This window comes from Sus scrofa, chromosome 8 (genome assembly GCF_054392235.1).
Source record: "Sus scrofa isolate SSC_HxYL_T2T_F1_AM1 chromosome 8, Sscrofa_HxYL_maternal_Yorkshire_Landrace_v2.0, whole genome shotgun sequence".
Lineage (NCBI taxonomy): Eukaryota > Metazoa > Chordata > Mammalia > Artiodactyla > Suidae > Sus > Sus scrofa.
The window spans coordinates 66,559,930-66,586,541 of record NC_139390.1 but is presented as its reverse complement, the minus strand read 5'-3'; the positions used below and the strand labels follow the sequence as shown (position 1 = coordinate 66,586,541).

At 33.2% G+C, this 26,612-nt stretch overlaps 1 protein-coding gene across 50 annotated transcripts in view; it reads right to left on the bottom strand.

Annotated features, from left to right (window-relative positions):
- Nucleotides 1-26,612, bottom strand: part of ADGRL3 (adhesion G protein-coupled receptor L3) — an 812,688-nt gene that overhangs the window by 510,285 nt on the left and 275,791 nt on the right. For all 50 annotated transcript variants that reach the window (XM_084972370.1, XM_084972365.1, XM_084972348.1 and 47 more), the window contains one exon: nt 6,371-6,591. In XM_084972370.1, the coding sequence (XP_084828496.1) occupies nt 6,371-6,425 (55 nt within the window). In that variant the 5' untranslated portion in view covers nt 6,426-6,591. The remainder of the gene's footprint in view (nt 1-6,370; nt 6,592-26,612) is intronic.

Here is a 26,612-nt window from a genome sequence, read left to right as displayed (position 1 = left end):
TTCCTCCAAATGACACATTATCATATTTTTTTGAAACTTTAATGTGATGTTAGAAATGTCTGAATTTTAAGGTTAACTCAAAGTGAAAGATATAAATTTTATGTTTAATATTATTGCATTTTAAAAAAATCACGGGCGCACATGATGGCAAGAAATACCTGATGAACACTGATATTAATTATACCACTAGGTCATGGGATTATTGGATTTTTCTTCCTGATTTAAATTTGCATGCAGAGAATTACTATGACAATAAAGTAGGTGACACTGGTAATGACAAAAAAATATATGAGAGCATGTTCTTGTATTCTATCAGTAAGCTACAACCTTGACTTCAAGATATTCAAATCACAACAGACTGAACTATGTGAAGATGAAATAAACACAGAAAGTTTATCAGATGTCACTGTGAGAGTCTATTTTATGCAAAGATCTGTATCTAATACTTTTGTAAATATGGCTAACATATTTCTCTTGCAAATCCTTAGCTATCCTAGCTTATTTGATTAAATCATTCATATATAATTTTTAATAGGAAGACAATTTTCTATATTTAAAGAAATTAGTTCTGCTATGATGGTAATATGAGGGAAATACAGATTCAAATAAAACAAAAATACAATTATTAACAAAGTTTAAAGAGTTTGTTTTCAATGTATTGATTAAAAAACTGAAACAAAGCAGAGAATGAATTAACTCTATTTTTCAACAGGGCCTTATTCTAAACTGTCAAGTTAAAACAGATCATAATATAATATAGAATCCCTTATTTTCATGATAAATCATTAGGACACTTTCCTACTATATTTCAATTTTGTGACTGGCCATTAAGGAATCATTTCCCAATCAGAATGAAGGAAATAAATGTATGAAAAATGTACTATGGCTATTTATATGAAATTAGAAATGTAAGAAATGTAAGAACTCTATTCTTACACTGAGAATGAAAGCAGACCGCAATGCAAAGAAGAGGAAAACAGCTAACTAGTATTTATTTATTATATCAACATATTCTGAAATTCATTCACTGTCACTGATACAACAACCATCCTACTGCAGTCAAGGTCCACCACTGCAAGCCAAGAAACACAAAAATAAGATACGAACCTAAACCCCCAATTAGTCACAGTAGATAAAAATTGGAAAATTTAAAAAAATGCTGCTTTAATCTCAAGGCATTTTACCTGTTCCTAAAAAAAATCACAACAAGAAAATTTCGTATGTAACATGCAGTGTGTGTGCAAAGGCAAAAAGAAAATTCTTTTCTAATTGCCAACCTGCATACGAAATGTGCAGGAAAGGCTGCTAAACATATTCTTACAAAAGAAAGCTATCAGGCATATATATTTGTCGTAAATTTTGTGATATTAGAGATTGCATCATTAACTTTCAAAATACAGTACCAAAAGGCTAATGTAGAGGGTGTTAGACATGTTTGTGAATTTCAGTACCAAAAGGCTAATGTAGAGGGTGTTAGACATGTTTGTGGTGACCTTATCAAGCATGATGACGACAAAGATTTTTTTTCTGTATAATATGCCTAACCATAAATATGGTGATATTACTGAACGTATTACAGAATACCTAGGCTGGCAAATATTGTAAACCCTTAAAGCATGATTAATTTCTAAAAATAACAAAGTTAAGCAGAGTTTAGAAGTTAATCTGTTTTTTTCACAAATAATAAAACATGACTTCATAAAAAAATTATGTAGTAAGATGTTATGTTAAAAAAGTAATTTTGTACTTTCTCATGCTTCACATTTTACTAGAGGCTAAAAATATGTGGGTATTATTTTAAAACATTGACACATTAAATAGTATTATAACTGTCAAAATAGATTAATAATAAAAAACAGAAATTATCGAAAAGACAAAAATACTAAATTTATATGCCTTTGATCATTGTTTTGTCCGTGCTAAGAGTACCAAGAACTGTTTATAATAAGTAACTTCTTGAACATAAAAAAGCAGGTTCATCTGTAAAGTGCATTCATATATAAATACATAGGCAACTTTAATGAAAAAATAGACTTGCAGAAAAATGTATATAAGGTGATCATAGAAGAATTTTTTAATTCTTTTAAATTACTTTTTTTCTGCAAAGGTACCATAATAAATACTGTTCCCTTTTATGCACACTAAGTTTTAATGATCTTGTTTTTTTCATAAAAGTTGTGACACAAGTTACTAAGTACAGGTTAATTAAGATGAGATGTAGTTAAAACATTTGAGCACTTCAATCACCTTCTTAACTGCCAGCCTCACTGTGGCTTGGCTGACTTCCCTCCCAGGAACAGATCTACTAGTCCAAGTTCTAAACTGAAAGTATTGCTTTACTGTCAATCAGGATGAATTCCAGATGCCCCTGTTATCACTGGATTTATATTCTCCAATTCCCTTCTTTTCCCTCACTTCCAACCACATCAATACAACAAAAAAATCTTTTATCTTCATGCAACGCTACATTGTTAACAGAAAAGAACTAGCCATCTGCTTTAGCTGCTTCTCTTTACTTCTGCCAGCTCTCATTGCATTATAGATAAGGATTTTATGGCTGTAAAGGAAAGGGGCACAGTCATGGAAAACAGAAAAAGAGAAATACAGAGGTACACAGAGACATAAAATATGGACAGATAAACAGAGAACTAGAGACATTTCCTAATTTTAAAATTGTGTATATATCTATACACAATACGGATGTGCTAATTAACTTTGTTTTCCTATAAAAAATACTGGCCAGACTTTCTAAGATAATGTGGGAGATTATTCAACAAATGTAAACTTTATCTGGAATTAATGCTTTAGCTTAGTTTCTAATTTTACCCATGTAGAAATCATGCAAAAAAGGCATAATTGACAATTGTATACTACCAATTATATACTGCTACCACTGACAATTATATCTTTGCATCACTGACAATTATATTCTATAGTATACTATTATATACTGATGATTATATACTAAGCCTTTATATATTAGTTTGGTAATAATTTTGTTTAGATACTAGTATTAAAAACTTCTGGCAAAACTTCAATGTTAAGGTTCAAGTAGCAAAATATTTCAATTCCCAGGATAACAACAAGGATAATACATTTTCCTTATCTAATGCTGAGAGGTTTAATTCTATTTCAAGATAGTTAGGGGTAGGGAAAGAAAAACAAAGAAGATTTACCTAATGCCAAACATTACGTTAGAAACTACATATATTATTCTACCCATTTCTTAAAATGTCGCTGCATGGAAGAAGTGTTCATTTTTGCAGATAAAAAATAGGCTTACAAATTTTTAAGTTTACTAGAAGCCCCTTGAGGGAAGAATTAAGCACCTTTTGTTCATTACCATATCTTAGCAGCCAGTACAGTTTTCTGGCTCACAGTCTGTGATATCTGTTACCTAATTTACCAAGTAACAGTGTTACAGAGCTTGAGGGCATAGAACTGAAATTTTACCTCAGGTCCGTCAGACTTCGGTGCCCAGCCTGTTGGGGCCCCACACATGGAAGAGGCAGGTAATCTATCTACCTTTCTGCCTCACTTGCTCCCAAAGGACGAGGAGAGCTGAGGTGGAGTTTTCTGAAGGGACGAATGGCCTTGATAGGAATTGATTATCCACTGGCATTAAAAGCAAGTCCGTAATTTTAAAACCTCTGGGTCTCGCGTGTAACTTCAGTCAAGTTCCTTGGCCACTCGGTTCCTTGATGATTTTACCATAAATATTAATGATAATGATGATAATAAATAACATTAAGCCCTGAGAATACTGTGATAATTGCCCCAATATATTTGGTATTGATGGCTATAGAATCAGTGGGCATCATTATTATTTATTCTGGAGAAAGGGCCAGCAATTGGGGTCTTATCCAGAAAAGTTCATTCTCTATGGGTTGGAGCACAAATGAAGCTAAAGCATCCCAACCAACCACAGTAGGCAAAAAGATGCTATCGGGGGTGTTTTGGAAATAAGGGTTTTTATACACCTATTGGAATCCTTCCTCTAAGGTTTCAAGTTATACTGTATTCCTTTAAGCCAGAGTTGGCGGGGAGTCTTAAAAAAAATGTCTATGCTATTAGATTTCAGCACTGATCAAAGCTATACACCTCCCTCTGTTCATAAGCAAGCTGGATTCCAAAAGGCTGCTCCTGTGAAGGCCTTTATTTTCAAGTCCGAATTCATGTCACAAAGGCATTGGAGAAAGCCTTCCATAGAAGGCAGAGAAAACTGACTTGCATTATCTCTGGTGTGCGGCTTGAAGGTACTAAGAGTAAAGTGTATGGGTGGAAATCTTCTATACTGTTTAGCCTGATGTGGTTCAAAGTCAAAATAATATAAAATAGTGCATATAAAATGGAAAAAAATAGTTTTTAGCCCCAAATATTTTATATATCAGGGCCAATAGTCTATGTGCCCTATCCAGAGTTTTTAAAAACTTCTCAGAGTTACTTGGAGACTGTGTGTGTTTTTCATCTATCTATTTGAATTCAGTACAAGCCCCAAACCAAGAGCCACGATCTAAGGCATAGCCATGTTGGGACCCATTAAAATACACAGTAGGCATCAGGTTTTGGAGACTGGAAATTTCACCTCTGAAAAGACAGTCTTTTCTTGCAATGTCTATTCCTGCTATTTTTTTTTATCTACAGTGTAACAGTGAAATTTTAGACTGACTTCTTAAAACACGAGTTGTACATATACATAGAGTTGTGAGTTTTTTTTTAATATCAACATCGAATGTAACAGCTCTAATGGTTAGCTCATTCCTGGCTGTTAAAATTTATTGGGGCAAAAATAAACTGGAAGGGCCCAAAGCATGATGATGGAAATTAACATGTTCAATTACTTAGTATCTGTCATACACTGTGCTAGATTCTTATCATATGCTCTTTTTTTAATCTTCAAAATAACCTTGAGTGAGGCATTTTTATAACATCAAAAAGCCTAATTAGAATCATTATTAGATATACAGATAATTAGAAAAGCACTTGTTTATGAAATGACGTAATTTTTATACTCTCCCATATCACAAAATGTTACATGTATCCAAAAGTGTGAATGTGTAAGCACTGCATCCGTATAAGAATTCAAGAGAAATTTTGAAATCTTTGAAAAATTTACATTGTTTGAAATTAGATGTTTGTACAATTTTACTTTCCTTTTTTAGAAAAAGCACTATCTTACACTGATTTGTTAAAATAAAGGTGTTAAATTCGGGGAACTTCAGGGAAAAACATCAAAAGAGACAAGTGGTTTTATCCAGTTTTTACACTGACAGCAGAATGCAATTCATGTTGAAACATATGAATATAAACCAAATTCAGAACTGCATCACTGAAGAACTACAATAGATTTCTGTAGTCAATTAAAAACCAAAAGTGAGCTGAAAAGGCTAAAAATTAACTTCAGCTGCTTGTTACAGTATAATATTCTGAGACCTCCTAAGCAGTGGCAAATACAGCTGTGTCTCTTTTTCTTTGCTCTAATTACCATTAACGTATGAGATAGTGACTATAGTATGCTATTTTCATCATAGTGTAAAATCAATTATAAGTGGAAAACATTAAACTGTGGTAAAGGAATATATATATAAACTTTAATTTGTCAATTTTTAGAAAGATTCAATGAATATTATACTAAGTGGTATAGAATTTATCTTGCTTTTTTATTGATTGATTATATGTTTTATAAAATTTGCAAAGGGAGATCATTTCTTAACTACATATTCATGCTATAAATACCAAGATGTTTAAATGGACAAAGTATACCAAGATGTTTAAATGGACAAAGTATACAGTCTTTTACAAGTAGATTAGCATGTTTCAGGAAAACTACCTTTCCACACAAGTTCATATTAGTTTGATGTTGCTTTTTTTCTTTTTTTTTTGCTGTATTGGAAGGTATATGACAATTTTCCTTTAATGAGAGGTTTGATTTTTATTCTATGTATTAAAAAAAATTTAGTAGAGAAGTAAACACTCAGAAACAAGTGGTTACTTAGTTCAGGGAAATAGATTTTTGGGATTTTTCTTTCAAATGTGCATACTTATTATATTAAAAAGTTATTTTATTTACAAAAATACATACGGAAAAAAATTCAAAATTAATGATATCATTAACAATGCAGATGATATTCCTTAAGTGTGGTAAAAACATGCAAAATTTCTTTTAAAAAAGTTTGCCTCAATATACATTTTAAACAGTATTTTAGGAAATCAAATTCAAAATCATATCTTTTGCAGCTTAAATACATTTCTTACTGCTATTAATATAAAGTGGGCAAAAAATGGAGAGCAAAGATTTAAAAGAAAGGATCAAGTGTAAAAAACTGAGACAAAACTAAGCATCACACAGAAATCTAATTAAAGGTCTTACCATGAACTACTGGCGCTAAGAGCATCATGAAGACTAGTAGCTGTGATGGCCACATGGTTGTGTACCCGGGCGTGAGAGTGCCTCAAGAGTGTTGCAAACTTGAAACAAAATAAGTGTCTTTCAGGTTCTTCCTCTGTATTCCAAGACCGATGATTTAAAAAAAAAAATTCAAAAAGAAATATTCCTTAAAAACGGAAACACCAATATCTCAAATCCGAATCCTGCAAACAAACAAACAAACAAAAAATAAAGGTTATCAAATACAGGTTTTCTTATTTCCTTGAAAGTTTCTTTCCTGACTAAAATATCTGTATACCTTCTCCCTTCATTTTAATGAATGCATATGCATCATACACAAAAATGGGCAACATAAAGGACATTCTTATACATATACATTAACACAAAGTTTTCATTTCCCAGCCCCCAAAATGACTGAAATAAATAATTCAGTCTCACTGTACAAATGAATATAAATAAATTATATTCATTTGTATAATAACTAATGATGAATTTTATAATTTATTAATATGTTTAAATAGATTTGCTATTCTGCATAAACATTTTCCACAAATATCTTTATCAATATTAGAAAAGTTTAAAAAATCATTCATTACCATAAATATTACCAAAAAAAGTTAAAGGTATGAGTCTTACTTACTTTCATTCCAGGCACTGATAATCATTCAGAAATCATTCTACGTATTAGCTATATTACTTTTCTAAATATCTTTGCAATTAAATTTTTGAAGATCATAGATTTATGTTAATGATTTCTGCTCAACCATAGTCAATTAATTCAGTAGAAGTTTACTGAATGCCCACAGAAACCCAAAGCATTGGGCTAGGAACATTTATAGAACACTGAGTAAACCTTTCAATCTATTCTCCAGGATATTACAACTTAAAATTAGGAGGAATCTTGCTTAAACGTGTCAAATATATGTGGAAGACATTAAAAACTGTAAGCATTGCAATGTTATTTTGCTAAAGCAAACTAATATAGCTTCCCACTCTTTAAAGTCTGCACAAATTTATCTTAGAAAGTGAGAATGCAGAAGGAACATGACCCAAATTTTGAAGATGTTGTCTTTCACAGTCAGCATTTTTAAAACTGATCAACCAAATACAAACTGGGTCTTCCTTTTATTTCTTTCTTTCCTTCTCTATCTTTTTCTATTTTCTATTCAGAGATTGGTATATATCTAAAATCATTTCATATTTTAAGTACAAATTTAAATTTTTTTCTGTAAAGGGATATTCAAAATAGAGACAGTTAAGCGAGGATTGTATTGAGCCTAATTCTGCCAAAATACATTCCAAAATATTTATGCAGTACTTGCCTTAATTATAAGGCAAAATTACACAAATACATCTGAATTTCTGTCCCTGCTATTCCATAGCATGATAATTAAGAGCACAGATTCTGAAGCAAGACGACTCAATTTCAATTATATCTCAACTACTATTATGACCTTGGGAAATCATTTAATCCCTCAGTTCCATAGTTTCCCGTCTGTTAATGGTGGGGGAGTAATATGACATAATTCATAAGTTATATGAATATAGAATGAGCCAAAATTTGTCATTTTAATTATGTGAAATACATAAAAATATGTATTCCCAGTCTAGTACATGATATGTGCTATATATCTTAAAAATTATTATGCATCTCATTAGTTTTCAATTTTTATCCTACTCATACTCTTTAACATGGTTGTGAGTGAACCAAGACCATTTGATAATTCTACTCCAAATATTTATTGAGTCACTACAGTGCAGGTTGGTTTAGAGAACACTGAATCTGGAAATATCAGATGTAATAGTATTCTAATTATACAGACATTATTAAAAAACAAAGTATGTAAATAGACACTCTCCTGAGATTTACTTTACAAATAGGGAAAGCATTGATAAGAAGAAAAATGTGGTCGAGATAAAACAGACTATGTGAAAAGGAATCATGTGCAGCATTTTCCTTTTGTTTTCTTTATTCACACTTTGGCTCAGACAAGAAAACATTTACAACTCAACTTTCGTAAGTGCCATAAGCATATATAGCTCTTTCAGAAAACAAATTTGAAAACAAGTGCTAATTTAAAATCATATTCTTAAGATGCATTTAATAATTAATGGACACTTAAACTGACAGATAAATCAACAAGTGAACAATCACTCCACCCCTAACATTCAATTATTGTATTATTTTTCCCTCTGTAACTATGGCATCAAGAGATATGTGTGTATATAGATGTATACCAACACAAAACACATATATACATAAGATAAATGTATACAGAAAAAATGGAGAGTGGCCATGAATTATTCTTTATTTCAAAAATATATACTAAATGTCTATCATGGTGAATATTACGGAGAATGCAAATAAAATAGAACAACTTTTCTCATGAGCCCCACTGTAATAGGAAAAAAAAAACACAGGAAGTAAAGTCCCAATATAAAGAGAATAATTGACAATTTCTTAGTTACTATTATATGCCAAGCAGTGTTCTAGATACTATACAATTATATGATTTAATTCTCCACACAAGACTATTAGGTATATAATATGGTCTCATGTTTACTGAGGAGGAAAATGAGACATATCACTCAGCAAGATTTCAAGCCACACATCTAACTGCAACACAAGTCCTCTTTCCATTCTCTGTGGTAGAAATTATCAGGAAAATACATGAGCATAACCAGGGGGATTATTATGCAAGGGAAGAGGACAATGCAGCAAGATTCAGGCCTGGTTTAAATGCATTACCCAGAGTTCCCTCATGGCTCAGCAGGTAAGAATCCCACCTGGTCACTGCAGTGGCCCTGAGGGCTGCTGTGGTGCGGGTTCAATCCCTGTCCTAGGAACTTCCACATCCTGCAGATGTGGCCAAAATATAAATAAGTAAAAATAAAGGGAGTTCCCGCTGTGGCTCAGCAGAAACAAATCCGACCAGTATCCATGAGGATGTGGGTTCAATCCCTGGCCTCACTCAGTAGGTTGAGTATCTGGTATTGCCCTGAGTTGTGGTGTAGGTGCAAGATGCGGCTTGGATCCTGCATTGCTGTGGCTGTGGTGTAGGCTGGTGTCTACAGCTCCGATTGGACCCCTCACCTGGGAACCTCCATATGCCGTGTGTGGAGCTAAAGAGCAAAAAAATAAAAATAAAATAAAGAATAAAAATAACTGTGTTTGTTACCCAATGTGAGGAGTGGAGAACATGGGAATGGCATGGATGTATGAGATAAGAGTAGAGGCACAAAGAAAAAGGAGAAGAAAGACATAATTAGAAAGAAAATCAGCCTAATGATAGCACTGTACCTTTTGGAGTAACCGGAAAATTAGTTCCATACTAAAATATGAGTACTACTATTGTTAACTTAAGTCTACTTTTGATGAAAAACACAATAGTTTATTTCATATGATATATTTTTACCGTGATGAAGTAATGGGGAAAGGCACTTCATAGGAAGGATAAGAAACTGCTTATTTACTATTTATAATAATGGCTTTTTTTTTTTTTTTTTTTTTTTTTTTTTGCCTTTTCTGTCTTTGTAGGGCCACACTTGAGGCATATGGAGGTTCCCAGGCCAGGGGTCCAATCAGAGCTGTTGCCACCAGCCTATGTATGCCTGAGCCACAGCAGTGCCAGACCCCAGCTGTGTCCTCTGCCTACACCACAGCTCACAGCAATGCCAGATCCTTTACCTGCTGAACAAGGCCAGAGATGGAACCAGAAACCCCATGGTTCCTAGTCGGATTTGTTTCCACTGCGCCACAAGGGGAATTCCAATAACGGCTTATTTTAAGTTATCACAGCAGTGCCTGAGGCCATGTCTACTACGATTATTCTGCATTTGATTTGGGCACAAGAACTGGTTTTCATGATTGCTATGTAAACAGAGGTGGGGAAAGGAATTTAAATGAATAGACACTATTACATGAGGAGGGTAGAAGTTCTCATTCTTCAGCCTGGCCACTTGTGGACCTCTATTCACAGCTCCATTAATGGGCTAATTTGGGGGGATATCTATTACAACTGCAATAAGTAAATTATATAAATGTTAACAGATAACTTGTAAGATCCTATTGCTCATAAACCACCACTCTTTAAATGTCAACACTAAAAAAAGAAAATTTGGGGGATATTTCTTCTCCAATTTATGTGTTGTCATTAACTTAACCAAATCAATCAGTTTTCAGAGAAAAGGAATCTTCATTTCTGAAACACAGCTCTTCAAAAACAATACAGAAGAAAAATCAAGAATAAACATTAGCAATTCAAGTCACCTATGACAAGATAACTATTCATATAAAAGAGTTCTTAATAATATCAAGCACTTAATAAGTCAATTTCAACATATATTTCCATCTCCAACAAAATGTCTTTAGTTTTTCTACACATGAAGCTCTGTGCTAAAACTATAGGTCAAATGAGGACAGTGTGGCTGTGAGTCCAAAATACAATTGCCATTTTCAAAAAACTTGCAGTAAAATATGGATTCTAGAAGGGCTACTCAACAGTAATTACAAGGCTGTGCAAAATGTGATTGATATATGTTACATGAGATATTCTATAAACACAACATTTAAAAACTGCCATATTTCCATTTGTATGTAACAGCAAGGGGTTTAAAAGCATGCTTAGAATATTCTAGTGCTAGGCAAGTTGGTCAATTTTTCTCAACCTCAGTTTCTTCAACTCCAAAATAGAGAACAATGTTCAACTCGTAGGTTGGTGGTAAGGACTGTCAGTAAGGTTGATGACTATCTGATGCAGAAATGTCATGTCAATCACTGTGCATGGCTGTCACTGCATGTCAGTCATTCACCAATTCTTTGTTTCCTTAATTTCTTCAAAATTGAGGATGAGACCATATGCCTGACTCCCATCCATCTCATTTGCATGTTTTTTTGTTTGTTTGTTTTTGATTTCTCTCTTTCTTAGGGCCAGTGCATATGGAGGTTCCCAGGCTAGGGGTCGAATTAGAGCTGCAGCCTCCGGCCTACACCATAGCCACAGCAATGCCAGATCTGAGGCATGTCTGCGACCTACACCACAGCTCAAAGCCACACCAGATCCTTAACCCACTGAGAGAAGCCAGGGATCGAACATGCATCGTCATGTTACCAGTCAGATGTGTTTCTGCTGAGCCATGTTGGGAACTCCTTACTTGCATGTGCAGGAAACTAATAACACTCTCATTGAGAGAGAGACGCACACTCTCCTTGAGAATTCTATGGCTGAATGATAGATACCAAAACAATGTGAGATTTTATTTTAAAATGATTTTCCATACATTTATCTTGTTTAAGACACACTTTGTTACTTCCACAACTAATTTCCAGTAATAAATCAACACATTAATTGTTTTAAAATTATCACTGAAAGATGCTGTTGCTAATCTTTGTCAAAGATTATCACAATATGGCCAATATTTTGCGTGCCACCCTACCTAAAACTTGGAAAGAACATATTTCTAGTGCAGACCTTGATTAGGTACATGGAGTATATATGTCTGCCAACAAAACCAACTAACTGCACTACTCTTCAAAATACTCAAATTTTAAAAGTGAGGTTGATTACAATGTCCTAATTTATTACATCATTAATATTTAAGTTAATTATGAAATTGTGTGATTTGACTCAAGTGCCACTAAAAATTAAAACAATCAGAACATGGAAAGATATCCTACAAATAGCTTATGTAAATAAAGTCTCTCTTAAAAACTATGGAAAATTATTTGATACATTTAGACTAAAATTCAACCATATAGCACAAGTATACTCTGAAACTATTTTAAATTTACTTATTGCTGAAACAAAAGTTCTTCTAAACTTAAGACATGGATTTTACTTTAGGGAAACTGAGACCTTAAGTTCAGATGTCATCACATTGGCAAAAAATAAAAAGTATAAAAACCAACCCTGCTGCTGAAGCCGTGAGTAAGCGGGTACTCTCTTGTATTTCTGATTATAATGGAAACTGGTGCTGCTCCTATGGAGGGGAATTTGGCTACAGTTGACAAAAACTGCATGTGAATTTGCTTTCTGACCTAGCAAGCCCACTCTACCTTGAGGATTCATTTCCACCAAAACAAAAATATATATGCACAAGGTTAATCATTGCAGGACTGTTTATAACTGCTAAATATTGCAGTATCTGAATAAAACATGGCAACTCCATAAAGCAGAGTGCTATGCAGTTATGCTAAAATTTTTAGGAAAATAAAAAAATTCTGATGTCATGACTTTTTTCCTATTTAATTTCTTCATGTATTTTCTTCTTAAATCATATTTGAAAGCTCCTGTTTTACTTTTATATTTATTTTCTTTCTACAGTCTAAAAAAGATTACTATTAGAATCTAAATGCCATTCATCTTGGAATTGTAACTTTGATTTTACCTACTCTTGATCACATATCTGTAAAATAACTTTCAAACTTTTCCCAAAGTAAAGTACATGTTATTATACCCTTCCCCTCATAATAACCTAGACAAGATATGATATCTTTATAATATTTTTACATCTTGCCACCTATTAAATGCTGACATTTCAAATTCTGATAACTACAAAGTTTACTCCATATCAACTTTCCAAGTTTTTATCAAACCATACTTCATTCTGTATATTACATGTTTTTGCTACATAACTCTTAGAGTTTGAGGGTTTTTTACATGTTTGGCACATGCCAGATGTATAAAATGCCTTGTAGCACTATTTTAATAGTTAATTGGTATATAGTCTTATAACCTCATTGCTAATTATAACAACACAGTTTCCCATTTAGCATGTTTTTCCTCACTTCAAATAGGAAAATTCTAGCTATTTCCTCAAAAAAGATATTACTTTAAAAGTATTTATAAATATTACTTGAGTGCTATCGTTATTCTTCCAGAGTTGTTTGATCGAATTTGAAATTTGAATGACTTGAAATTACATTCTTTAACAAATCAAATATTAACCTTTTAGCAATATAAAATTGACAAATGATAACTTATGAAGTGATATAAAAGTTTAACCTGGAGTTCCCGTCCTGGCGCAGTGGTTAACGACTCTGACTAGGAACCATGAGCTTGGGGGTTCGATCGCTGGCCTTGCTCAGTGGGTTAAGGATCTGGCGTTGCCGTGAGCTGTGGTGTAGGTCGCAGATGTGGCTCGGATCTGGCGCTGCTGTGGCTCCGGCGTAGGCTGGCGGTTACAGCTCCGATTCGACCCCTAGCCTGGGAACCTCCATATGCCTTGGGAGTGGCCCTAGAAAAGGCAAAAAGACAAAATAAATAAATAAATAAAAATAAATAAACAGTTTAAAAAAAAAAAAAAAAAGTTTAACCTAATTACTGTAACATTTGTCGCCACCTTAACAAGTAAAGCAAATCTGTGCTATCATAACAGAACATCTAGGTAAACATTACTTAATTGCTGATAGCTCGCTACATTTATAAATAAGATCTAACCATATTAACCAAAATGGGCCAAATGTTTCTAAGAAATATTCATTTAATAAGGATGGAAAATGTATTCAACTAGAATGTTTAATTATGCACAGATGCTTAGATGAGGAGCTCTAATGCTCATTATTCAAATTAAGATGGCAATATTTCCATTATCTACAAATGCATAGTCATAAGCACATATACGTCAATGCTCCATAGTTCAAGCTATCCAAAATCATGGATGTCATCTATTTTCCAAAAAAAAAAAATCTTTCCAAAAGTCATTATACATGGAAAAATCCTGATGTAAATGGAAGCTCTATGATATAATTAACTCTTAAAGAAAGAAGTGGAGTAGCAAGAAGAAAAGTCAGATGACTACAATACAACTCCCTCCATTACTGCTCAATAAAATGTGAAAATGACTGCTATAAAGATCACTAGGTAGAAGTAAAATAAGTTTTAAAGTAATTCAGATTGAGCAAAATATACAATGTCTTTAAATGTTAGCTATAACTTACAATATCTATAACCTAAAACATACTCTTGTTCTAAAGTATTCTTATTTGCTAAAAAAAGTATACATATAATTTTTCAACTGAGAGTCAGTGCGCATGCTCTATGGAATTGTAAAGTACTATTGGTTTGGGTCCTACTATTGATCAGACCTATTTTTTAAAACTTAAAACACTTTCTCAACATTTTGACCCTAGAAACCAAAGCAGTACAATAAGGCTCAAGGATCATACTTTCTTCAATGTTTATGTAATCAAAGAACATAACATTAAATAACTATTAAAACATATTAACTGTTGAGTCTATTTGCTAATAATAAGGAGCTGAATGTTCTAGCAATGAAAACTTTTAAATAGAATTAGTTCCGTTTGGAGATTCATAGAGAACAAATTCTCAATCATCTTGCTTAATATTTTCAAGAAATATTAAGTTCAGTCAACCCCATTTCAGGTGTGGGTCTGCATGTGTGTGTGGTGTGTGTGTGTGTGTGTGTGTGTGTGTGTGTGTGTGTGTGTTTTGGCCACACCCATGGCATGCAGAAGTTCCCAGGCCAGGGATGGAATCCATGCCATAGCAGTGACAACACCATGTCCTTAACCACTAGGCCACTAGGCAACTCCTACTCACGCATGTTTTTATTCATCAATGTGCTCCAGGAGATTGTTATTTAATATAGATAATGTGAACTGTGGTCATAGAAGATATGCTATTATATATATATATATATATATATATATATATATGTGTGTGTGTGTGTGTGTGTGTGTATATATATATAAAATGTGTGTGTGTGTATATATAATGTATTTGTATATACATATATATATATATTTATGGCATGTCCTCAAACTAAAGGAGGAAGGGGAGGAAAAGGAGTACCAGGAGGACAACAATGGGACAGGAAAGAAGAGGAAAAGTGATAATGCCAAAAAATAAAAATAATAAAATATAAATCCAAACATGATAAGGAAGGGAGCTAAAATAATAAAGGCGATTACACAGCTTGGAAGATCTGGAAGACCTGAAACAAGAGAGTGATACTTGTGCTAGAATATGAAGAACACACAAAATTTCATCCAACAGTTGTTGGAAAAGAATTATTTTGGGTTGAGGTTTGTTACAAAAAAAAGTTAAAGGCAGGTAGAAAACACAGCAAATGACAGAACTGCAAGTTATCTGGTATATCAGGTCTCCTGAATAAGTAAGGAAGGAGAGAAAATCACAGAGACGATGCATTGGGCAGAATAGGAAAGGTTTTGAGGATTATATACAGGAATTTGAATTAAATTTGCTCAGTTTCCAGGTATAAGTTTTATAAAATGTAAAGAATTTTTTTTTAATTTTTAAAAGCACAAATTACAGAAATAAATAAAAATCACTGCAAACTCTGTACTTTAAGAATGAGGGTAGACATTTATAGTGAGTATATGCTAAAAATTTTTATAATCATCTATATTGCTCCTGAAAACTTGAACAGTTCGCTCTGAATTTAATTTGTGTAAGTGATCTTTTGTGTGAAAGAAAGAGCCGAAGTTAATAAAGACATTAAGTTGAAATAGAGATATTAAGTGAATCATTTAGATAGTACCTCACACGACATCACACAAAAATAATGACATCTTTGCATTTTCATCACATGATACTTTTGTCAGGGTTCCAAACTTGCATAACATTGCTAAGCAGCCATTATGCTATTTGAGATCAAATATTGATTCCAGAAAATTACATTTTTATAGACAATGGTATTGGTGCGCACTTGGCAGTGTATTTCTACCAAAAAAAAAAAACCAGACTATAACTGTGCTACTTGCATGTACAGATGCATATTTGATAACACATTCAAGACAAATACATCCAGGAGGAAATTTCAGATACGCCAAATATGTATTTGCCTTGACCTAGAATTGGAGGTGGTCATATCTTTCTTAGTCCTTTATTTCTGCACATTTTGAAAAAAATCTAAGCTCCTGTCATCAAGTATTAAACATTGCATAAGTCAGAACCATGAAAATCAGCATGAATAGAAGGCATATCAGCTTTGGAGTTAGAAAAGGCATTGAAGTCCTCGCTCTTCAAGCTGTGAGCTGTAAGACTACAGGCAGATTACTTAAATTTTCTATGCCCTAATGTTCATATTTAAAATTAATACTTATTCCACCAGATGTCTAGAAGACTTAAATAATAGCTTTACATATACATATATTTATATGACCTATAAAGATTCCTGGCAAGAGTGGGCATTCAATAAGTGAGAAAAACCCTTGCCCTCATTAAATGAAGGGTTTTATATAAAAGTAGGGTTATAAATGGTAAATGAGATTATATTCCATAGTGAGTGGGACAGAAGAACATTTGATAGGGATTTGTGAGTGGGTGGGAAAGGGGCTAGGATCAGAAGGTACAATGTAAACACTATGCTTTTTGAAGATTAAAATGGTCCTGGTATTCAGGAAGGAAAATGAGGAGGAAAGAAAAATAGGCTCGTGATATCTGTAACAGCATTAGCCAGAGTTATACGCTGGTAGTTCACAGTGGCCTACCAGTGCAGCAGAATTGGGATTTAAAATATAGATTATCTGAAGAAAGTCAAGACAGTTTTTCCAGTGGCAGAAATATCAAAGTTATATGTTTGGTCAGGGTGGAAGAAAAAGAAATCAGGATGAAAAAGAAAGGTGAAAACAGAGGATGGGTACCGAAGACACAGGAAAAATCAAATCCACTAAGAGGCAGGGAGAACAGCTCAGGAATAAAACTCCACATCTGTTGGAGCTTTGACATAAGTCTTCATTCCTTCTCATTCCTTCCCTACTCTCTCCTCCACAATTTTCAGAGCAATCAGAGCAAAGAAATACCTATTTGTATTCAATTTAAAAACATGTTAAAAGTTACCCGCAACACTTTTCAAGCAATGAAACGCTCAATTTCCACACATTGTCTGAAACACTCACAAACGATATTTTTTATTGCTTAAATAAAACACACATCCCCCTATATTTCAAACATAATTTGATGCTATGTTAGAAAGCAAGTAATCTAGGAAAGGAATTTTAATAAGAAAGTTCTCTAGAGTAAAAGTCCCATCTAATTGTCTTTCACATAACATTATGTCTAACAAGTGTCTATTAATGTTTAGGAACAAAGTTGGATTTAATGAACAATGATATTTTGGGCTTTAGGGCAGCATACTACTTAACCTGAAATAGAGTGATGTTTTACTGAGGATTATTTTCTTGTGACTTGGCCCTGAGTTAACCTTCTCCTTGAGCTCCCACAAAGCATTTGGTTGGAGTTCATTTCCAATAGGCTATGAATAAGATAACATTTTCCTCCATGGATAGGTTCAACAGAAAATGAAATCAATGAGTTTAAAATTAAGCTATGTATAAATAATTACATTAAGGCAACGAATTTGGAAAATAACTCTATTGCCTGAAATGAGAGAGTTCAACTAACTAAAAAGTGAGTATCAATCTCTTTCCATGTATGTTATTTGTGAAAAAGATCCTTTGCTCTTCACAAATGAAAATACTCATAAAACCTCAAATTTTTACCATTAATATTAACTGTGAAAAAAACAGGTCTGAATGAACATAGCCATTATTTCAAAGGATATTCAAAAAATCCACAACTGCTTTGCAACATGTCATTTATGATCTATAACCAAGGACTGATTTCTGTATAAAGGAAAGTAAAGATTAGGTAAGACAAGGAAGATATGGTTAACACATACAGAATATAAGAAGTTTCTACTTCAAAGTAAATAATCCCATGTCTAACAGGAGCATGTGAATCTATTTCAAAATCTAGAGCATGAGGCAAAAATAACATCTGTCCTCATAACAACAGTTAACATTTATTGAGCCCTTAGTATTTCATGCTGTTGTAAGAGTTTCCCACATATATTTAAAAGATAATTATATGTAGGAGTTCCTGTTGTGGGTCAGTGGTTAACAAATCCAACTAGGAACCATGAGGTTTCGGGTTTGATCCCTGGCCTTGCTCAGTGGGTTAAGGATCCGGCATTGCCATGAGCTGTGGTGTAGGTTGCAGACGAGGCTCAGATCCCGCGTTGCTGTGGCTCTGGTGTAGGTCAGTGCTACAGCTCCGATGTGACCACTAGCCTGGGAACCTCCATATGCCGCAGGAGAGGCCCAAGAAATGGCAAACACATACAAAAAGATAATTATATGTAATTAATTAAATGATCTTTATTAATAAATAATTACATAACTAAATGGTTTATTTAACAAATTAAATAAATGAATTCTTTAATAAATTTAATAAATAAATCTTTTGATTTTAAATGATTTATTCCCACATAAATCATATAATTGCTTCAAGGTAAACATTATTGTTAATCTCATAACAATTCCAAAGGAAGGGGCTATTATAATTTCTAACTGGCAAACAAACCGAGGAACCAAGAAGTTAAAGAACTTGCTGAGATCACATAGCTAAAAATGAACAAGCCCAGACTGGCACCTCAATAGTCTAAACCCAGGCTATGTGCTTTCACGCATTAGAGCCCACTGACTCTCATCACTTCTACTGACCCCAGATTCTATGACTCTATAGCACACCTACTATAAACTGAAGGTTCAGTTCCCCTGCAGAATTCACATGCTGAGTACAAATCCCAATGTGATGAAATTTACAGGCGAAGCTCTTGAGAGATGATTAGGTCATGAGAACTGAATTCTCATGAAGGAGATTAGTGCCTTAGAAAAGAAACCCCAGAGTTTTCTAGCTCTTTCCACCACAGGAGCTTACAGCAAGAGCACAGCTGTCTCTAAATCAGGAAGTGGACTGTCTCCGGGACTCACCCATATTGGTCCCCTCATCTTGGAGTTCCAACCTCCAGAACTGTGAGAAATAAATGCATGTGTTTATTTAGATACCCAGCCTATGGCATTTTTCTTGCAGCAGCCTAGGATAAGACAAGACCTGATATAAGTGGAAGGAGCTTTTAGCTAGGCATGACAGTGATTATGGGTTGAAGGAAGTGAGACACGATCTAGGATTTGGTGGTACACTAAAATATTCCAACAAACTTCAGATTAGGAGAGATCATGCCATCAACAAAGGCCTTCATTACGTTCACTTCTGAATAATTACTACCTAGCATCATATATCTCTGGAATATCTGAATAGATCCCAATTATCCATTTCGTTCATGCTTGTTTAGGGTTAAGTGAGCAGCAACACCCCAGACTCCATTAGGCGAGTAACCTAGCGATGATGATCTTGAAGTTCTTAAGAGCTAAGCAAGCCCTTCTTAAATTATGCAAAAAATCGAAAACAGGAAATAATTAAATATCTCCCAAATGAAATTCTGAAGGCTTTTTAAATCTAACAATTTAATTCCCGTCAGCATAACTATTTAATTCCGTCAGTAATTTTTCCAAAAAGGGAACTATGAATGTTACTAAGAAGCAGCAAATATATCTTCAAAGTAGAGTTATTTATGACTTTATCATACTTATTTTTTGATCTATCACACTTATTTTAAATTCAAGAATCTAATTAACAAATGATCAATCAAGCTAACCTCATACATTTCTAATATTTATTGGATTTTTATTATCTACTGAAGTTTCATGATCAGGATAGACAAGGACTGCCTTAATTGGCTTCCTTTTTGACAATTTTACAGCTGAAATCACTTGGGTACTTCATAATCGACAATCATGACAATATATAACACGTAAGTATGAGTCTGTGTTATACGTGAAGCTCTAGGGTTTGAGTTAAAACCAACATATCACATTTTCTGCAGTAAATCCTAAAAGCATCACCATCAATGCAGATAGCTCTACAGTGAGACTGGTGAAACAGTTATTTTCATAGCTGAGAACAGTGAACTTTAAATGTGAAATTAGATGGCCAAAATCATATCAAGCTACAGCATGGGTTCAGGGGCTGGATCAGAGGGGGGAAAATCTCATTTCTTCACAGGATTTCTCTGAAAACAATGACAAATTACTAAATAACTGACTTAAAAATAAAGCCTATGATAGAAAAGCTACAAGAACTGAAGCGTTAATGTCAAATTCATTCTATTCCAATTCCTTCAGGGAGATAAGAAAAAAACACGCATCTACTTAACAATTTCTTTGAAGGCTCCCCAAAACCAAGAGGAGAGGAAAGGAAGTTAAATCTCATTATGAGCTAGATGTTTATATCAAGAGTTTCGCTGTGGTTTAGTTATCATGACTATTCAGTCCTATTCATCTCTTTCATATAAACACTTTAAATTGAAACCCTTGCTATTCACAGTTTTTTAAAAAATTTCAATGTCTCTTTTTCAAAAGAAGTTTAAAAATAATAATACAGTAGAAAATTTAAAAAATACATACCAGATAATATTTAAAACTAATTATTTAGAACCTCCTCACATAAGGATATCTATATATTTTAAATACTTTGTTCTTGATATTATGAAAGAAATGTATTATCTTTTGTGATTCATAATGTATATGAAGATAACTTTGCTATGTTTCATTCCTTGGAGGCTCAGTAGTAACCAGTGGGAAAGAAAGTACACAGGTTTTGAAATTATCTCATCTCAGTATGGTGCACCTGGGTAGGTCTCAAATTAAACATCTTCCTTAATGGCCTATTATGGAGTATCAATGCCTAAAATACCCAAAGGGAGCCAGGGACCATTACTGCCAAGGGAGAGTTTCTAAGGTTGTATCATATGATGCAATATATGTAGCTGTAACTTTAGCCTGACTGGGAGTTTATCTAAATACATGTTTATGCTTTGAACATCAATAGCTACCATAGTGAGGTTCAGCATAACCCCAAGTCACAGATTAAAAATATGAATGCACCCATACATTTTTATAGTAATGCTTTGATAATTAGCACTTACAGGTAGCTACCAAATTGTGAAATGGGTCATTTTACAATACTTAACTTTTAAGATGGCTGTTTAGACTTCAAAGAATATTCTTCATAGGGAAGAAACAAGTACCTAATGTAAATGGAATCTTTATAGTAAAATGTATATAATTTAGTAGAAATAACAATCATCATAACATCTATTCTTCAGGAATTATAAAACTAGTATATGATAGAGATTCTGGCATTGCTGTTTAGTTTAAAGAAGCCCATTTTCACATCAAAAACATCTCCTCAAATTCTAGGGTTTTAATTGACAGGCAAAATGGCAAACAGGACGTAAAACAAAATCAGAATGAAAACATCTTCCTGCTCCATTCACCTTGTTTCTAATCCTATTACTGTAGCAACTAACCTGGAGCATTAGGAAAAACTAAAAAACATCAATTAGATCTAAGGATATGTAAGTAAAAGATTGTGAGGAAAGAAAATATTAAAAAAAAAAAGGCAAATCTCTTAGTGATAGTACATCAAAGGAAAATGAGTCACTAAAATTCTTTGGTTAATATATTTAAATACATGATAATAAAAGATGTATTTAGAGAAGGAACATGTAAGTCAGGCCCTATTCAGATTCCCATAATTAAATAACTTTATAACAGAACTTATTATACCTAATTATTAATAATTAATCTGTTCATTCATATATAATATATAATTTATACAAATGTACAATTAACTATAATATCATAATCTTTTATCATATCATTCATATTTTATCCAATAAATATTGTAACTTAAAATTCTTGTGATTTTAGTAACCTACTATAGCAAGAGAACATCTATGAATACATAATTGAAAGTTATCATTAGTCAACTGCTATTTCTCAGTGTACCTTCTGTATATTTAGTACATGTTATAATGGTAAAAATAAATGCTACCTAAAATTATATAATGTCTAGCACTTTCTCCTTCAAAAATTAAAATGAATAACTATTAAATATGTCTACACAAATAACAGTACTACATTTTCTGATACAGAAAAATAATTAAACCAATCAAATACAGTGACTTAAGACAAAAACAAAAATAAATCAGAATCTTGGCTAATGGGAAGAATAGCCACGTTGATTTTTTGATTTTTGAAAACGAACAGGTTCATTAAGAAGTGTAGAATGGAATTCCCATTGTGGGTCAGTTGAAATGAAACTGACTAGCATCCCTGAGGAAGCAGGTTCAATCCCTGGCCTCGCTCAGTGGGTGAAGGATCCGGTGTTGCCATGAGCTGTTGTGTAGGTCACAGATGCAGCTCAGATCTGGCGTTGCAGTGGCCGTAGTGTATGCCTGTGGTTGCAACTCCAATTCCACCCATAGCCTGAGAACCTCCATATGCCATGGGTACGGCCCTAAAAAGACAAAAGACAAAGATTTTAAAAAAATAAAAGAAAAAGGAAAAAAAAGAAATGTAGAATGTATGAAGACCTAATCACACAAACAGCATATACATCTAGCTAAAGGTCTTTACAGTGCATACTCTGGGTAGATATTCCAAAGTGTTCAAAACATTTACACATCAATAAATCACCTCAGTGATTTGAGCAAGATATTTCTATATGGTTACTGTTTACCATTTCCTATTAGGTAAGAGGATATTTTATATAATTATCTCCAAGTTATATTTAAATGAAATTAGGCTAAATAGCAATCCATTCTAGGGACCTTCCATTGTGGCTCATGGGTTAAGAATCCAACATAGTATCTGTGAGGATGCGGGTTCTGTTGCTGGCCTTGCTCAGTGGGTTAAGGATCTAGTGTTGTCTTGAGCTATGGTGCAGGTCATAGATACAGCTCAGATCTGGCGTTGCTGTGGTGTGGTGTAGCTTGGTAGCTGCAGCTCTGATTGGACCCCTAGCCTGGGAACTTCCATATGCGGCAGGTGCATCCATAAAAAAAGAAATGCATTCTAGAGACTATGCAACTGAAAAGCACAAGGAAAGAAAACCTGAAAAAGAGTAGTACAAAAATGACTGTCCACAATTTTTTTGGCAAATATTATTATTAAAGACAAATTCCTGTAAGAAGCTTTTCTCATAAAATTTGATTATCTTAAAGATTAAGGCATCTAAAATGACTTAATGGCTCCTATTTATGTAAAGGTACCACTGTTTTGATTCTCTACAAAAAAGCCCTTCTCTCCGCCTTTGGTAAAAATATCTTTGAGTTATGTATTTTAAAAATCAAATTGATGTTTCAGTACATAAATCATTTCCTTGTTCAGTCCTTTCTCTGCAGAATGGTAATGAGTCACAGGGACAATTTAGGAGAACCTAGGTTCTAAAATAACTAAAATTGGCAAATTGTACAGAAAGATGTATAGTGTCATTGTTCAACACTTGGCTCTAGCTAGAAATAAAGTAAGGGAGCACAGATCAACAGTGATGGAATATCCATCAGAAACAACCAAGCTAGCATGCTATTATACGCAATGATATCTGGAACTCACTTTTAAATATTCTTCTAATACCTTTCACAGTGATGGCAGATAAAGAGCCAAAGCAGATAACTGTCTATCATGGAAAATGCTGAAACAGCTTGAAGTTAAAAACATCTTTTAAAACAATAACTATATCTGTGCTAATATTGGAGATGTTAAAGATTTTGCGAATTAGAACAATTACAAATCTTTTATCTTTTTAAGAGTCAGCAGTTATCTATGTTTTCTGGTTCGGCTTTGTCTGTGACTACTGAGTAAGATATAGTTGAAAGTACCCCAAAAATGATTTCTCCTTGCATTTGAGACTTCAATGTATGTTTTAGCGACTTTTTAAAAATAGGTATTTCTTGAAATATCTTAAGAACTTACATGTCCAAAGAAACACACTCTTGCTTTTATGAAGATTTACCATTGAAATAAGTTTTTAATGCTATGCATGAAACACAACACAGTTTAAACACAAAGCTTATACCCTTTGCCTTTTTTTCCTAAAGTTGTTAAAAGGTGGATAAGTAATTTCTCTCTATGAAACAGTACAATTATTTAGTCAACTAAAATAGTGAAAGAGGTTCTTCTTTCTTTTTTATGATATATCTTACTTTTTAACCTTTAAGAAAAGTGTATACTTTATGATTTTTTCTGTTATGAAATTAAGGAATCACAAGGGTGAAATGTACAGAATGGTGAATATAGCCAAAAATAATGTATGATCTTTGTGTGGTGACAAAGATGGTCAAAAGGTATAAACGTCCAGTTAAAATTAAGTACTAGAGATATAATATATACAAGGATGAATATAATTAACATTGTTGTATACTAGTTATGAAAGTTACTAGCAAAGAAAATCCTAGTGTTCTCATTAAAAAAAAAATTCTTTAAATTTTATATCTGTATAAGGTGACAGATGTCCTCTAAATTTATTGTTGTAATCATTTCGTGATTCATTCAAGTCAAATCATTGTGCTGTACATCTTAAACATGTACAGTTCTGTATGTCAATTATATCTCAATAAAACTGGAAGGAAAAATGTCACAGATAAATATATTCTCAAAATTCCCCACAGTCTTGATAAAAGAACTTAATTAAATAGAAAAGTCCAATTATTCCTAACATAAAGGCTCAATAGGTTAATTATATTTAATGCCTTTTCATAATCTTGTCATGAGGGATATTTTTATTCCCACAAACTACATCAGTTTTCCCACATGAAGGACGTGTACATTTCCAGTGGATCTTGTTTATCTGTTGGAGATGGGTATTTCCAAAGTTCATCTCCCTCCAACTCCCTCATTACACCTGAGGAAAGTGAAAAAACCAAAGCCTAGAGAGTGGCATGGTGAATTAGTTCATACGATCTACAGAGCATCCTCCTACTTTTTCTCCCCATTCTTTGCCCGTTTATTGCTATCCTTTAATATGTTTATTGTGCAAAGAAAACTTTGTAATCACCAAGTCACTTTAGCCAGAATGAAGAAATGTGTAAAATCCTTTAATTTGATTAAACCTCAATCTCTGAGCTTACTATTTATTGTCACTGACAATTATATCATTTCAGATTCCAGCTTTTTGAAGTAAATGTTCATGACAATAGCCATTGCATTACTAGAGGTGTGTTAAGTATATTTGAATTTTATACTTATATACAAAAAAATCAATACTAACCACTAAAACTATTCAGAGGAAAAGGTAATTCTTCTAAAGTTCCTCATTATGATTTAAAATTAAGAATTCTGCACGAATGGAAAGTAACAACAGTGTTAATTTTTTTTAAAGGAGAGAGTTCCCTTGTGGCTCAGTGGGTTAAGGATCTGGCATTGTTACTGCCATGATGCAGGTTCAATCCCTTGCCTAGGAACTTTTGCATGTTGGGTGCAGCCAAAAAAATTAAATAAAATTTAAAAAATTTTAAAAGGAGAAATTATATCACTGGGAACAATATTAATATGGACCTCAAATTTTAAAAATGTCATGTAAACACTGTATGGTAAGTTCATCTTTGATGGACATGTTTCCAGTGAATTTACACTATATTTTACCCTTCACATCTCCTTTATCACCTTAATCAAGACTTAGGCACCATGGTGTTTTCCCCAGTGTTGGGCTCAATAAATAGTTTCTGGTTTAAATCTTCTCTATTTTCCTAAATGTTTTATTATTTACTCATAATAATAAATCAATTTTTAAAAATTTCCAAAGGATAGATCCCATTAAGAGTCAATAATAGCAGTCAGCAAAAAAGAATGGTACCCTACATTTTACCTTTTTGCAGATTTGAGGAGTGCCTTGTGGTCCTAGTGTCTTTTTCACCAAGGAACTCTATAGAAAGATAGGTAGGTAATATCACCAAATATTTTTGAGTATCTATCCTTCCACCAGGGTGTGCATTTGTGCACGTGTGTGTATTCCACATGTGTAAGGTTTATGCATTAGATTATTTTAAATATCCTCTCATCAGGTCCTTTTTTAAACATGTAAGTTTCCTAGCATAGGTATTTGATTTAAACTGATGAATATGTGGCTTATTAATATCAATTTTCTTCTAATAAAAAGAAAAATTTGGGTAAAGCTGCTAAATACTGTCACTAAATATCAAACTATAAAACATCTTCATTATCTAAATCCAAGATACAGATATAATAATGATTCTATCTCATATAAAAAGAGCCAAAGTAGCCCCACGCATGATGCCCTAAATATTTTAAAGATTCAGAAATTAAGATACATAGCAGAGACCCAAAAGAAATGTGATTGGCAGTGTTTCCAGGGATTAAAACAGTTAATGTCATAGAAAAGTTTCTGTGAATTCTAAAGGAGCATTAAAAAATACATATCAGATATCATTAAACCAAAAGCATCCATTAGCTCCTCTCAGATGTGACCCCACTAAGTCTCCTTTTTTCTTTCTCTTTTGCTTTTGTGACCTACAGTGGTCTATTCAAGAAAGCAAG